Source organism: Chiloscyllium plagiosum, chromosome 1 (genome assembly GCF_004010195.1).
Source record: "Chiloscyllium plagiosum isolate BGI_BamShark_2017 chromosome 1, ASM401019v2, whole genome shotgun sequence".
NCBI lineage: Eukaryota > Metazoa > Chordata > Chondrichthyes > Orectolobiformes > Hemiscylliidae > Chiloscyllium > Chiloscyllium plagiosum.
Genome location: NC_057710.1, coordinates 119,318,631 through 119,334,696, shown reverse-complemented (window position 1 = coordinate 119,334,696; position 16,066 = coordinate 119,318,631). Strand labels below are relative to the sequence as shown.

The window sequence follows — 16,066 nt, the reverse complement described above, 5'->3', positions numbered from 1 at the left end:
TAATTAATTATTAAACACCACCACAAAAAAGACCCCTTTGCCAATAGTTTAAAACGCAAACTCTAGAACAGTAATTCTGTGGTTATATGTAGATAGCTTGGTTTGCTTTATTTTCTTTTGTGTGATAAACTTATGTTTTATTGTTAGAACCCAATCTACAGGCTTGTGTGCTTATGTTTCAGTGGAAGAACATCACAGCACAAAATAGGTTAGATTGATCAAACCAGATACTAATCAAAAATCTGTCTATTTTCATCTACTGCACTCTGGGGTCGTGAATTCCAAACATTCATGACTATTTGAAAGAAGTAATTCCTCCCCATCTCTGTTTTAAATTTGCCACCCTATAGCCTAAAACTAAGACATCTCATTCTACATTGCCCCAAAAGAGGAAATGTCTCCTCTATGTTTACTTTGTGAATCCTCTTTAGCATCTTTTAGTAACTCCAGTGAATATAGATCTAAACTGCTCAAAATCTCTCCTCACAAGACAATCACTTCAATTTCCAGTTGTTTGCAGTTTTACCAGTTAGGATACAAGTGATGTAACAGCTTTGTTGCAGATAATACCTCTGATTTTGTTTGATTGGGAAAACTTGCCCACAGCAGAGTCAAATAAGATTACATTACAAACATTTAAAAAAAAACTATTACATACTGGCAGTGACCACAAGACTATTCCCTTATTGCTAAGCTAGCTAATGGTTCAAATGGTTCATTAATGAAGGTAAAGTGTGCTAAATTGATGATGAGTTTATCTTTATGCCAGGGCCTCTTAAAGGAAAATGTTCATTAGATATGGGCGTTTATTGTCCATCAGGACTGGACTGAGAATGACCTGCTCCAGTGAAAGCCAAATGTTTTGGGTCTGTGGCCTTTTACAAGATTATGAATGAACAACTTATAGAGTCATAGAGATGTACAGCATGGAAACAAACCTTTTGGTCCAAGTCATCCATGTTGACCAGATATCTTAAATTAATCTAGTCCCATTTGCCAGCTTTTGTTCTATATACCTCTAAACCCTTCCTATACATCTACCCATCCAGATGCCTTTTAAATGCTGTAATTGTACCAGCCTCCACCACTTCCTCTGGCAGCTCCATACATGCCATACACACCACCCTTTCTGTAAAAAAGTTGCCCCTTAGGTCCCTTTTAAATATTTCCCCACTCACCCTAAACCTATTCCCTGTAGGTCTGGATTCCCCGACCCCAGTAAACCTATTCCCTGTAGGTCTGGATTCCCCGACCCCAGAGAAAATACTTTGTCTATTTCCCCTATCCATGCCCCTCATGATTTTAAACACCTCTACAAGGTCACACTCCTCAGCCTCCGACGCTCCAGGGAAAACAGCCCCAGCCTATTCAGCCTCTACCAATAGCTCAAATCCTCCAACCCTGGCAACATCCTTGTAAATTTTTTCTGAACCCTTTAAAGTTCCACAACATTTTTCCGATAGGAAGGAGACCAGAATTGCACACAATATTCCAAAAGTGGCCTAACCAATGTCCTGTACAGCTGCAACATGACCTCCCAACTCCTATAGTCGATGCTTTGACCAATAAAGGAAAGCATACAGTCGTGTAGGACTTTGGTTCGGCCACATTTGGAATACTATGTACAGTTCTGGTCACAACATTACCAAAAGGATGTGGATGCTTTGGAGAGGGTGCAGAGGAGGTTCACCAGGATGTTGCCTGGTATGGAGGGTGCTAGCTATGAAGAGAGGTTGAGTAGATTAGGATTATTTTCATTAGAAAGACAGAAGTTGGGGGGGGGGAACCTGATTGAGGTTTATAAAATCATGAGAAGTATATATGGGGTGGATTGCAAGAAGCTTTTTCCCAAAGTGGGGGACTCAATTACTAGGTGTCATGAGTTCAAGGTGAGAGGAGTAAAGTTTAAGGGAGATATGCATGGAACGTTCTTTACATAGAAGGTGGTGTGTGCCTGGAACACCTTGCCAGCAGAGGTGGTAGAGGTGGGCAGATAGCATCACTTAAGATGAAACTAGACGGAGACATGAATGGCAGGGAGCAGAGGTTTACCGACCCTGAGAAAATAGGTGTCAAGTTCAGAAAAAGGATCTGGATCGGTGCAGGCTTGAAGGGCCTGTTCCTGTGCTGTAATTTTCTTTTTTCTTTATAACAAACACCTTCTTCATTATCCTATCTACCTGCAACTCCACTTTCAAGGAACTATGAACCTGCACTCCAAGATCTCTTTGTTCAGCGACACTCCCCAGGACCTAACCATTACCATCCTGCTCTGATTTGCCTTTCCAAAATGCAGCATCTCACATTTGTCTAAATTAAACTCCATCTGCCACTCCTCGGCCCATTGGCCCATCTGATCAAGATCCCATTGTACTCTAAGGTAACCTTCTTCGCTGTCCATTTGATAAGGGCTACTGCAAGTTAAGTCAGGAAACTGCATGTCAGGAATTATTTCTGGTTATATATTCATTTCAGAAAGTGGGGTAAAATGCCAACTTAAGAGAGGAGCAGAACACTTTTCGTAAACAACAAAAGCTATTGTGAATGCTGGAAATCTGAAAAAAAGTGCTGGAGAAAATCAGCAGGTCTTGCAACATCTGTGGAGGGGGAAATAGTTAATGTTTCGAGTCAGATATGACTGTTAAAACTGAAAGCGGTTGAAAATAGTGTTTCTATGTTGTAGACAGAGGGGCAATTGCAGCGAGTGAAACAAATTGAATGTGTACAGAATAAAAAAAACCCAAAATTTTCTAATCCCTTTCAGTTCTCAAGAGTCATATCAGACTCGACCCATTAACTCTTTTTCTCTCCACAAGTGCTTCAAGACACTGACTTTCTCCAGCACTTTCTGCTTTCAATGACAAAAACAGATTTTAAAACACAAAATGTTAGAAATGCTCAGTACATCAGGCAGTATCTGTGGAGGGAGAGAGAAACAGTCGACAACTCAGTTCGATTATCTTTCAGATTGTTGAGGGATATCTTTTGGACACCCATTCAGTTGTTCAAATGTAGCCATTCAACTCTTTTGAAGTGCACAGAATAGTTCATTGATCCCACAGTGTGATTGCTCGATGACTGTGATAATGGTGAGGTTCAGTTCAGTGCCTGGGTTACAGTGGGGGCTGCAGTGTTGTGTGCCCAGTGGGTGCCTCCAGCTGCTGCTCTGCTTCGCCCTGCCTCAGGGTCTGCCCCCCCCGTCCTCCTTGCCCAAGCTGCAGGATCAGCTCTCCCTGCCTCCCTCGCTGACTGGTGCCTGATGCTGGGCGGACTTTGCACTCCGAGGAAGCGGAAGTGGAGCTGGGTCGGTCCAATCTGCTCTGGCTGCCACGTTGGTGGAGACGTGGACTTGAAGCACCGGCGGCCCGGGAGCGACAGGCGGAGCCGGAGCCGGAGCCGGAGGTAAACCGGGAGCTCGGGGAGGGGGGTGAGTGCCTGGATCCCGGGGAGGGGGAGGATGGGCAGCTGCTCTGTCGGAGCTTCCTCCAGCGGGCCCCGGCTCCCCGTGAAATCTCTCCCAGCTGTGGGAGCACAGGGATCGGCAGGGAAGCTGCAGCCCGGGCCGCTCCCAGGGGCTTCCTTTTATAAATGGGTTTTGATTTGACTGGAGGACGGCTCTGAAACTTCACTCGTTTCTCTGCCTTATTTTTTTTTGCAGCAAGATCCAACTTTCCCCGATCCTCGCAGTCTGTCTGCTGGATTCAATGTTTCTTGCTGTTTACATGAAATACTGTACTGTCTGTGTCAACATTGTATCACCAGTGGGTTCACTCACTGTCACCATCAGAGCGGCCCAATTCACCCTCTATCTCTCTCCAATCCAGGGGTTCTACCGGTCAACACTGTTCTACATCATTTTGCCTTTCTTTTTGTTCACTGGTTGATCTTAGTCTCCCTCCCCTTTTCCAAATAATACTATTTATGTCCAGCAATGAAAATGCAGTGGATTTTGTGTGTATGTGTGTGGTGTGGGGGAGATGTTCAAAACTTGCATCTTTTGCATCTCAAATCCTGGAGTTGGGCCTAACAACCTCGCCTCTGAGTCAAAGGGTTGTGGAATCAAGCTCCAGTCTAGAGATTTGAACATTAAGTGCTGAAGCTGGTACTGCAGTGCTGTCCCTCAAAACAGACGTCAAGCCCAGGACCTGTGTCAGGTGTACTCATAAGATCACATGGCATTATTTTGAAGAAGAGCATGGGATTTATCCCCTGGTATCTCCACCATTGTTTATCCCTCAGTCAGGAGCATTAAACAAAACATATTATCTGGGTCATTATTACCTTGCTGTTTGTGGGAGTTTGCTATGCACAAATTGGCTGCTACTTCTCCTACATCACAATAGTGACTACGCTTCAAAGAGGTGCTGCGCTGCTGGTAAAGTTATCTGGGAAAGGTGCTCTATAAAACTGGTTTCTCCCACCTCCATTCCCCACGGCAAATAGGTGCGATGATTTGACAGATCAATAGTAGAACATGATGGAGGGCACATTGTATGTTTCAATTCAGTGAAAATTGCTTCTAGCAATCTCTTAATTGCTTGAGATTTCCTCGTTTGTCTCAAGAAGATGGGAAGAAAAGTGTGCTTGTTAATACTTAACCTGTTACAGTACATTCCCAGTGTACTCGTCCAGTTGTCAGTTCTGGTTCAGGATGAGTGCTGATGAGACTGAAGACCGAGGGGACAAGTGATGGAAAGAGCCTGAACTTCTATGCAAGACTCTCCACCTTGATATCTCCGATTGAGTCTTGGGCTAGCCATTCATTACTGGGACAGATAATGTTATCTTTAATCCTGTTCTTATCAGGGTCGTTGTTGGAAACCTCTCTATGGATAGTTCAGTCAGTTTGGGTCTGTTAGTTTATTGGTGAATTAGGAATTGCAGCTTTGAGGATTAATACTGCTGATGTATGGCCTCATTGATAGCACTTTTACATCTGAGTCAGAGATTGTTTATTTGAGTCCCACCCCAGCATTTGAGCACATGGATTAACACTCTTAAGTACACCTTCAGCTTGCTTTTTAAGCAGTTAATGTACTTGTCAAAAATATGTTTGAGAGGACTGCAGTTATGTTTCAAAGGAAGTATGAGTTTATTGTACTTTTTTCCGAAGAGATAATCAGTCCTACCATAATTAAACAATTTAAATCTTTACTTTCATTAATATGGGGAATACAGGACCTGGGGAATTGCACTAAGATATTTAGCCTATACAGCTTCTTCCAATATTCAGTGTAATATTTGACTTAACTCCAAATATCCACCTTTGCCCCATGTCTCTTAAGTTCTATCAACCAATCTTGGTTGATAGAACTTTAGAAACCCCACAATTAACATTTAAACTAATCTAGCATTATTTACCATTTGCTGGCAAATGGTCTCATCATCTACCACGTTTTGTGTGTGTATGTGTGTGTGTGTGTGTATATACACACACGTGTCCATATGTCAACCCCAAACAGGAGTTGACCATTCCGCCTGTTCCATCATTCAATGAGGTTATGGCCAATCTTCAATCCACCTCCATGTTCCTGCCTTTGCCCCACTTACCTTAGTACATTTGCTTTATCTATTATTAGAAGCAACAATTGATTCAGCATCCACTACCATTTAGGGGAGAGAGTTCCAAAATTCAATCGCCCTGTGTCTGTAGAAATGCTTCCCAATATCTCTCCTGAATGGTCTGGCCCTAATTCTCACACCGTGTCCCTTGGATATAGATTCTCCAACCAGTGGAAATAGTTTATCTAACTTGTCTGACTGTAATTATTAGGCTATGTTTCCTAAACCCAGTCTGTTCATCCGCAGGCAATAATTTATGTTTATGCACCCTAGTTTGCGTATTTCGTCTTGATCAAAGTACCTCGGAGTCCAAGTATCATTCTGGTCTATCTACATTGTTAATATCCAATACCGGTCTATCCTCCTGAAGGTGTAGTCCCCAGAACAGTTCACAATACTCCAGGTGTGGTCTAACTAGTGCTTTCTATGGCTGAAACCTGATGTATATTCCCTTGTATTCTAGTTTGCTAGATATAAAGGTCTAGCATTCCATTACCCTTAATGATTTTTTTTGTTCAATTCATGATATTTTGATAATCTGTGTATCCAGGCCTCTGTCAACACTACTTAGAATACCATTTATCTTCATATCATCAGCAAATGAAATATTACAATTCAGCAAACAAAAATAACAGTAAATACTGCCAAATAATCAGCTGGGTTTGCTTTGGGTCAGGCATGATGTTGCTTTGTTGTTAAACAAGAAGCACTTTTGCAAAAGGGCATTAGAAAGATTCAGTCCATGTGCTGTCATATATGTGGTGGAGATCTTTTAGTTTCTATTAACTTGCAATCTATTTTTTCAAAGCTTAGCCATGCAGCAATGCTGTCACTGCCACAGATTGCCATGTGCGCAGGGTCGATTATATAATTAGTTATGTGGTTATCTCCTGGGATTGGATGGGGAGACAAAGCTTTTTGTAACTGGGAGAAGCAGAACCAAACACAGAACACACAGACTCCAGTTGGGAATAGCTAAGTACAGAATGATATCCTTTCAGAGATCCAGTCAGATCATGACTTAGAGAGGCAGGAATAAAAATGCAAAATTATTTTGCTGCTTCCTTTCCTTTGTACACTGTCACCCTTGAAAATTTATTAAATGTATACTTTTTTTGGCAACTTAGTGGAATTGCTTACTGCTGGCCTATTGCGAAACCTTTGGCAAAATGGCACATTGAGCTGCAAAAATAGATTTAAAGTTTTCAGTTGAAACTGCATTGATATGTGTGTTTTGAATGGTTACCTTTTGTGCAGAATTAGAATAAAGTTGTGAAAATATATAACCTTTAGCTTTACTGAGGTTATTGGTCTCCTGCCCTGTGCTGACTGGTTTAAAGGAGCCAGGGAGCTGCTGTTATGCTGCAACTCTGCCAAATTAATATTAATTCATGAAAGAAACATATGGGTTAGCAATCTAGTATCTAGAAACCAAGAAATCTGATGTATCAAACTGCTTCTAATTTCTGCGGATATGGATAAATTCTGATTCAAGCATAAATATTTACTTAGTTGGTAATTGTTAATGTGCTAGAGCTTGTTGAGGTGATCACAGCAGCAGCTAAATGCAGTCATTTTCTCTTAACTATGAATTGATTACAACTGACCCATATCTAACCAAAACACACATGTTTCAGAATCAGCAGATTTCAACTAGAGTAAACTCAGTTTCTTCAGTTTGCCAAGAACGCTTTGCAAAAATTGAGTGATATGAAGAGGCCAATGTGCATAACTCTATGAATTGGCTTTATTGTAAATTTCATAATGATCTAATCCTTATATTAATATATCACATGTGTTCACTGCTTAATTATATAATTGTGCATTAATATGGAGAAAGGTAATGGCTATTTTAGGTCGCAGATATTTCTCCAAGGTTGTACAGGAAAATTAGTGCCACACTATTTTTCCATACTACCTCCATGGTCAACAACAACGACAGTTTAGCAGAAACCAAAGTGGAGAACCTTTTTTAGGGGAGGTAATGTTGTCTGTGCAAGGAAACATTCTTTGTGTGCATATCAGAGCATGTGGGAATGTACATTTGTATAACCCCCTCACATCTCCCACCATATGTGTTAAATGTTAATATGGCATGGAACAAGAAATAGAGTAGTGCTTTAAAGGAGCAGGTATAATTTCTCCTTTTATCCCCCCCGTTTTTATCTTAGTCTAAATTTTGATCTTGGTTTGTGCTTATTTCAGCCAAGTCTGCACTAAAGACATTACTGTTGGCCTGAACAGCCCAGAATCAGTGACGAAATATCTGCAATTGGGAGGGGAAAGATTTAAAAGGGACTTAAGGGGCAATGTTTTCATGCAAAGGATGGTGTGTATATGGAATGAGCTGCCAGAGGAAGTGGTGGAAGCTGGTACAATTGCAACATTTAAGAGGCGTTTGGATGGGTTTATGAATAGGAAGGGTTTGGAGGTATATGGACAGCGTGCTGGCAGTTGGGACTAGATTGGGTTGCAATATCTGGTCGGCATGGACGGGTTGGACCGAAGGGTCTGTTTCCATGCTGTACATCTCTATGACTCTATGGTGGAGGCTGGTACAATTACGACATTTAAAAGGCATCTGGATGGGTATATGAATAGGAAGAGTTTAGAGGGATATGGGCCAAGTGCAGGCAAATGGGACTAAATTAATTTAGAGATGGAAATGTGTTGCTGGAAAAGCGCAGCAGGTCAGGCAGCATCTAGGGAACAGGAGAATCGACGTTTCGGGCATTAGCCCTTCTTCAGGAAGGAGGAAAGTTGGTCCAGCAGGCTAAGATAAAAGATAGGGAGGAGGGACTTGGGGGAAGGGGCGTCGGAAATGGTCCCTCCTCCCTATCTTTTATCTTAGCCTGCTGGACCAACTTTCCTCATTCCTGAAGAAGGGCTAATGCCCGAAACGTCGATTCTCCTGTTCCCTAGATGCTGCCTGACCTGCTGCGCTTTTCCAGCAACACATTTCCATCTCTGATCTCCAGCATCTGCAGACCTCACTTTCTCCACTAAATTAATTTAGGCTATCTGGTTGTCATGGACGACTTGAACTGAAAGGTCTGTTTCCATGCTGTACATCTCTATAACTCTATGCTAACCATTGATTCAGGCTAAAATGCAAAGACAGGATGGGCTGAATGGACTCCTGTGCAGTATTTGATATATGATTGTCTGGTGCTATGTTTGGGTGTCAATTCGATCTAGCTTTGCTGGGATTGAGCTCACTGCTTTGAAGCGTTGTTGACTAGTCTGTGAAATTTACAATCTGGTTTTGAGTATGAAGGAAGGGATTGATGTTGAACTAGTGTGTCATTGTGTCATTTTGTGTCTCATTGCAATTCCATTGATGTGTTCAGCAAACTTGAGGTGGGGCTTAACATGTGATGAATAACCTGATAGCAGAGTACATGATCCACAGTAATCATGGACTGTGCATTGACCCTTGGGGTTAGTTTGTCTATGTTCAGCGAGTTGTCATTAGTAGTACAACCACTGCTAACAACAGCATAGTCTCAATCAGAACCAGCTTTGTGATTCCCCCCAAATATAATTTTTCAGATTTAATTATCTTTCTATCCTATCTTTCTCACACTCTAGTCCCACCATCATGGAATTCACATCATACACTGGAGCCCCATGTCTCCCCCATTTTCCCTGATCATCAGTTTTGTTCATCTTTACCTATATTTTGTTTAATCATTTTTATTGCTGACTGTTTCATACATAACCTATATGTCAGAAGGGAAAAAGATCCATTCAAGCAGTTGAATCTTGTAATCATCGTCATTATACATCTTCATAAGTCAACCTAACATTAGTAGTGGGCAAACTTGAGATTATAATCTGGAGATGAGATAATACATGTTTGGAATGACATTGGCAAATTTGGAGCTGCGAGCATTGAGGCAACTTTCATTGTGTTTTTGGAAGATGTAATGCAGCATATTGATACAAGAGAAACAGTGATTGCATGCATTTTCAGAAGGCATTTGAGAAGGAACTTAAAGGGAGCTTTTAAACTGTAGGACTTGCGCGTAGGCATATGCTGAAAGAAAATGCTTGAAATTCTCAGGAGGTCAAGTAGCACAGTGGCAAAAAAAGTATTAATGTTTGAGGATCATGTCCTTTCATCAGAAATAATGGCAATAAATTAATTTAACAATTTTTAACAAAGGGCAGAGGGAAGGAAAGTTGGTGTTGAGAAAAGAACAAAGGAAAAGTCTGCATTTGGATGGTAAGCAAGAGAGATTAAACAAAAAATGAACCAACAACTTATACCACTTATAGGGACAAGAGCAGAAGTTGCATGGGACAGTGCCTCCACATTTCCCTGGTGAGACAACATCACTCTGATTTAGCAATATATTGCTGATCCTTCACTGCTACTGGGTCAAAATCCCAACACCATTGTTACCACCTTTATACTAGATATACTGCAACTGTTCAAGAAGCTGGCTCACCACCACTTTCTCAAGTGCAATTAAAGATAAGCAGTTAATGATGGCCTTGCTGTCATGGTTCAAATCTCACTCATGAGAGAAAAGTTGTGGAGTTGAACTTTCTAAAACTTGGTAACATTGGCCAGCAGGGGGTGGAGAGTAATCTTAAGAATGAGAGAAAATGCAGAAGCTGAAATAATCTAAGTCAGAGGAAAAAACTCTCAATGATCTCCCGGTTCTGAAGATTGCTTATAATTTTTTTTTAAATAGGATCATTGAAATTTGATCACTACTTTCCCTGCCTTTGCTGCTCAGTGCAGTTTTAGCTTTAGGGGAAATGCCATTTTCCTATCTTGTAAGCAGTTGAGTTGTGCATTTTTATTGTGTAAAATTAGTTAAAATTAGTCCTAGAGTTAACATTGGGCCAATTATATCTGCAATGTAAATTTATCTGGAGTGGGAAGTCCATGTTACCAAAACTCACCATCTTTTTACTTAGTTGCCTATCCACTTTTGTATTAATCCCTTCTGTATTTTCTATTGACTTTTATTTGTGTAAACATCATTACCTGACTTCCTTAAGGTCCAAAAAGCTGAAGCAGTTCAGTGAAAACTCCTATTGCTTCTTCTTAATCACCTCCGTCAGATTAAAACTGTGGGGCGTGTCTTTGTGTATGTGTATATGCAGGTGAGGAGTGTAAACTCATCAAATTAATGGCATGAATTTAATTTAGTTATTTATTTGGCTCATAATTTGCATGTCAAAATTAGAGTGGCGCTGGAAAAGCACAGTAGGTCGGGCAGATTCAAAGGGCAGGAAAATCGACATTTCAGGCAAAAGCCCTTCATCAGGAATTCAGCCCTGATGAATGGCTTTTGCCCGAAATGTCGATTTTCCTGCTTCTCAGATGCTGCCTGACTTGCTGTACTTTTCCAGCATCACTCTAATTTTGATCTAATCTCCAGCATCTGTAGTACTCACTTTCGCTTCATAATTTGCACGTATCCACTGTAACTCCTTTTCATAAAGGAGAATTGCTAACAATTGAACATATCTTGCCTTCAATTCTTATTGACTTATTTTAAAATTGAAGAAATTCTTTGAGTGTTTCCACTGAAATATGTCATTAAGGTGTGCACTGAAATGTTGCTGATTGACTGCATTATTCTCTGTAGAAATGTCATTCTATCTACTTCAGTTAATGACAAAGTGATCTTTTGGAGTCACTATGGTATTTATTTGGCAGGTAGTGAAGTCCTGGGATTTTGCTGATTGCTACTTTTTTGTTCGGATCTACTTCTCTACATGTATTAGAACAAAATTTTGGTAATCAATTTCTTCATGTATTTCTGGTAACATTTTTTGAATTTAATAATACTGAGCAGGATCTATTTTAAAAAAAGAAAGAATTAAGTTTCTTTCTCCCATTTTGTTATCTTATTTTCTCCTCCTTCTCAGATCCTTCCACATGTGAAGAGATGAACTGGTGATCTTTCGCAGTGTTAGTGACACTTCTGTAACCTTCATTGGGTGAGCTAAGGTAGCTTGGGCTAAACTTGTCTTGTTCTCTTCCTTTACAATGTAGACAAGAATCTCCACTCTGCTGAGCATGGAACCTATTTTGTAAAATATGCATTTTTCAATTTTTATCAAAAATTATATTTTATCCTGAATTTGCTATACCTGGGAAAAATAGCTTAGTGTGGTTGAATATGACTGTATATCTACTGTATTCAGTGATTATTTGAGGAGTCTCTGTGACAGTTGAGTGGGTGGATATCTCATGACTACAGGATTGCAGAGGAACCTAGGTTGAATGCTTGGGCAAAACACGGCAGAATGGAATATAATTCTAGAGGTTATGCATTTTGACAGGAAGAATAGAGGAGTTGAATATTATTTAAATGGAGAAAGACTGCAGGAAGATACAGAACTCTAAGATTTTGGAGTCCTTGTACATGAATTACAAAAAGCTAGCATACAAGGTATGCAGGTAGTAGCAAAGGCAAATGAAAGGGTGGCCTTTATTTCAAAGAGAGTGGATTATGAAAATAGAAACATCTTGCTAAAACTAAACAATGCATTAGTTAGGCCATAGCTGTGGACAGTTTTAATCCCCATTTCTGAGGCAAGATATACTTTCATAGGATGCAGATTGAAGGAGTTTCATTGGCTTGTTCCTGGGTATAAAGGAACTTATGAGGAGAGGTTGAGTAGATTGGGCCTGTACTCACTGGAATTTAGAAGAATGAGAGGCAACCTTATTGAAACATACAAGATTCTTAGCTTAAAACTTACAAATCAAGCAAAGACTTCAATTTTGACATGATGATCTCAATGGTGTAAATTATTTATAAAACTTTCTGTAAGTTCGGAACTAGCCTGATATTCTTCTTTCAGTTGAATGTGTTTCTGAATCCATGGTATAAAGAGGGTTTAATAATCGATTCTCGCAGATAATTTCTGAATTCACAAATGACAGATGCTGCAGTTCTTCAACTTCTCATGGATTACAGTGGTACAAATAAACATATGTAGTTTTAAATCTATGGATAGGTACTGTGTGCCCCCAAAGCCATGTGGACCCAGTAACCCTGATTATTGAAGAGACCAAAATTAGGCAACTTGACACAGTAATGTGCAGAGGTTGTTTCCCCTTCTAGGAAAGCAGAGGACCCAAGGAAGACAAGAATGAGAAGGAATTTCTTCTCTGAGGGTAGTGAATCTATGGAATACTTTACCAAACAGCTAATAAGGCTGGACTGTTAGGTATATTCAAGGTTGAGGTTACAGAACTTTAATCAGAAGGTGAATCAAGGTTAAGGAGAAAAAAGCAGGAACGTGGAGTTAAGGATTATCAAATCAGCCATGATCTCATTAACTGTGGAGGTGGCGTGATGGGCAGAATGGCCTACTTCTGCTCTTATGTCCTATGGCCTATCATCCAATTGGCATTCGTCACTGTTTAGGTCCACACACTGAGAAATGTGATCATCAGGGCAAGATGCAGGAAGGCTCCAAGCACTCCAGAACCTTGAACAATTTGTATTTTTCTCAAGTGCATTATTTGTTTTGTTTCGTTGGTAAACGTTTTTCAATCACAAATGTGTTCTGATGTAATTTTTGAAATCATGAGTGGGTTGGACAGAGTAGATGTGGAGAGCAGCACAGTGGCTCGGTAGGCCATACTGCTTGCCTCACTTGTACCAGGGACCTAGGTTCGATATCAGCATCCAGCGAGTGTCTGTATGGAGTTTGCATGTTCTCCCTGTGTCTGTGGGTTTCCACTGGATACTCTGGTTTCCTCCCACAGTTCAAAGATGTGCAGGTCAGGTGGATCGTCAATGCTAAATTGTCCCATGATGTCCAGGGATATACAGGCTGGGTGGGTTAGCCAGGATAAATGCGGAGTTATGGTGCAGGGTGGGAGCTGGGTCTAGGTGGGATTCTCTTCACTGGGTCGGTGTAGACACAGTGGGCCAAATGGCCTCTTTCAACAGCGTTGGGATTCAATAACTCTAAGCTGTTCCCACTAGTTTGGTTTAAGAAAAAAGAGAGGGCATAGATTTAAATAGGTGCAAATGCAGCAAAGGTGATGTGGGAAACTCCCTTTTTGTACAGTGAGTAGTTAGGGAATGGAATGAATTGCCTGGAAATGTGATGGAGGAACGTTCAATTGAGGCATTCAAGAGGCCATTGGATGGTTATTTAGATAGAAATGGTGTGCAGTGATATGGGGGAAAGGCAGGAGGTTGGACTTCGCTAATGGTGCTGATGCAGGCATAATGGGCCTAATGGCCTCCTTTTGTACCGTAATGGTTCGGTGACTGTTTACCTCATGGACCACCAATCTTGACGTAGACCTTCATTGTAAATATGACTGTGGGTTTCTCCATTTAAAAGGCGAAGATATTTTTCTGGCTGCTTCTGTGCATTTGGAGCATGTAGGTAGCATTTTCAACAGCCGAGCAATTTAAATAACTGCTGTTCTGATCCTTATTGTTTCTATGTCTATCCCAACACTGAGGCACTTGGTATCTTTATTTCCCAGCTCAGCTAGCAAGAATGAAGCTTAAAGAAATCAATCGGACTGCTATCCAAGCATGGAGCCCAGCTCAACAGCATCCTATTTACCTGGCTGCAGGTAAGAAAACTACTGATGAATGACTAACATTTGGAGAAGTTCAAATGGTTCACAAAAATCAGAATAGTATAGTTGTCCATGTGAAACAATCTTACAGATAAAGAGCAACATGAACATGTGCCTGAATCAATGCTGCAATGGAAAGGGGAAATGTAGTGCAGGTATAGAGGGATCTGGGTTTGCTTGTACAGAATCTCAAAATGTACAGCAAGTAATGAGAAAGTTGGCCATTGTTGTAAAGAGGATGCACTATAAGTGTAGTGAAGACTTATTGCAACTATTGAGGATGTTGGTGAGACTGCAGCTGGAGTACTTACTCCTGACTTAAAGAGATTAAGGAGGCTCCTCTTGGAAGTGGTTAACAGAAGCCTGATTCCTTGGGTGAAGGAGTGGTCTTTAAGAATTAAGTTCATCAGGAAAAGGATTAGCAGGGACACAAGGAAAGGGTTTTTCACTTGGATGATGATAGTTGTCTGGAATTTGTTGCTTGGTTTGGTGGTGGAAGCAGAAACTTGTTTAAGAGACACTTGGATCTGCAGCTGAAATGCTGTAATTTACAGCAAGGGAGCAGGTGCTGAAAGGTAGGATTAAAATGTGACGAGGTTTACTTTTCACCCATTGCCGACATGGTGAGCTGAATGGCCTCTTCCTGCGCCATAATCTGTCTATGGTTCTTTGGGAAAGTTTGAGCAGGTTGGGCCTACACTTATTGGAGTTTCAAAGATTGAGAAGTAATGTTATTGAAATATGTAATGCTCTGAGGGGAATTGACAAGGGTATGTGGTGAAAAGATGTCCTACTTTGTGGAGGAATCTTTAATGAAGGGGCATGGTTTAGAGGCTCTCCCACTGAAGACTTGGATGAAGAGGAATTTCTTTTGAGGTTTGAAGGCACTGAAATTTTCCTTCTAAGAGAGTAGCACAGCTTGTTATGGTTGTGGAATATAATTTTTCATTGAGAGTGAGTCCAGGACTTTGGGCAGGAGAGTGGAGTTGAGGCCACAGTGAGATCACCTGTGATTTGATCGAATGTTAGGGAAGGCTTGGGGTGTCAGATGATCTACTCCTCATCCTTGTGTTCCTTAATAAAGGACCTTGTTGTTTTGGCTGGATGTAGTCGGATAAATATTAGATTAATCCAAACATTAGCTGCTCCTTTCAGTCTTGGGAAGACCTGAGATATCTCAAGGTTATTTGGTGAGAGTCGAGAACTCAGTGCTCAAACGTTTGATAGTGACGCAACCTCACATTGCAAAGAAAAAAAATCACTTTGTTATGTACTTGAGGTGCCTTAACCTAAAGGGTTACCCCCAAGAATTGGAAAGTGGAATTTAAGTTGATGCATCTCTATGGCTGATGGGGCAATGATGAGCTGAATAGTCACATCCTGTGCTGTAAATCTTTATTTGGTCAACATCTTGGATTATTTTCTTAAACATTAATCTGAACTGGTTTGCCATTGTGGAGATAGATGGAATATAGTTGCCCGTAGTACTGTAGTAATTACAGAGAGTCACATGCCTGAAATTGGAAATTTTAAAATGCCTTTTTTGTTTATTTCAATGATAATTCCCAATTAGTTAAAAGAGCATCAAGAACTTCTCCAAACGAAAGCATCTCCTTTGAGCTGTGGTGTTAAAAACTTAACCTGATGCTGTAGCAATGGTTGGATGCCTTGTGCACTTCAGTTTAAGTTGAGTATAAAGCAACATTGATGCTTTCTACCAAAGATATTTTATCAATTTATTACCCATTTCTAATTAACCTTGAGAAGGTGGTAGTAAGCTGTCTATTTGAACCGCTGCAGTTCTTGGGGTGCAGGTATACCCATAATTCTGTTCGTGAAAGGATTCCAGGATTTTGACCCAGCAACAGTGAAGAAACTACTATATAGTTTCATGTCAGGATTGTGTGTGGTTTAGAGAGG

General features: G+C 40.7%; 1 protein-coding gene across 11 annotated transcripts in view; it reads left to right on the top strand.

Annotated features, from left to right (window-relative positions):
- Positions 1 to 3,270: 3,270 nt before the first annotated feature.
- The window catches only part of sec31a (SEC31 homolog A, COPII coat complex component), a 110,324-nt gene continuing 97,528 nt past the window's right edge, over positions 3,271 to 16,066 (top strand). For 6 of the 11 annotated variants that reach the window (XM_043695174.1, XM_043695188.1, XM_043695182.1 and 3 more), the window contains exons 1-2: positions 3,272 to 3,402; positions 14,048 to 14,140. In XM_043695174.1, coding sequence (XP_043551109.1) covers positions 14,062 to 14,140 — 79 coding nt within the window. In that variant the 5' untranslated portion in view covers positions 3,272 to 3,402; positions 14,048 to 14,061. Of the gene's footprint in view, positions 3,403 to 11,454; positions 11,537 to 14,045; positions 14,141 to 16,066 lie in introns of those variants that run through there. The other 5 variants (XM_043695196.1, XM_043695197.1, XM_043695153.1 and 2 more) reach the window with 4 other exon arrangements.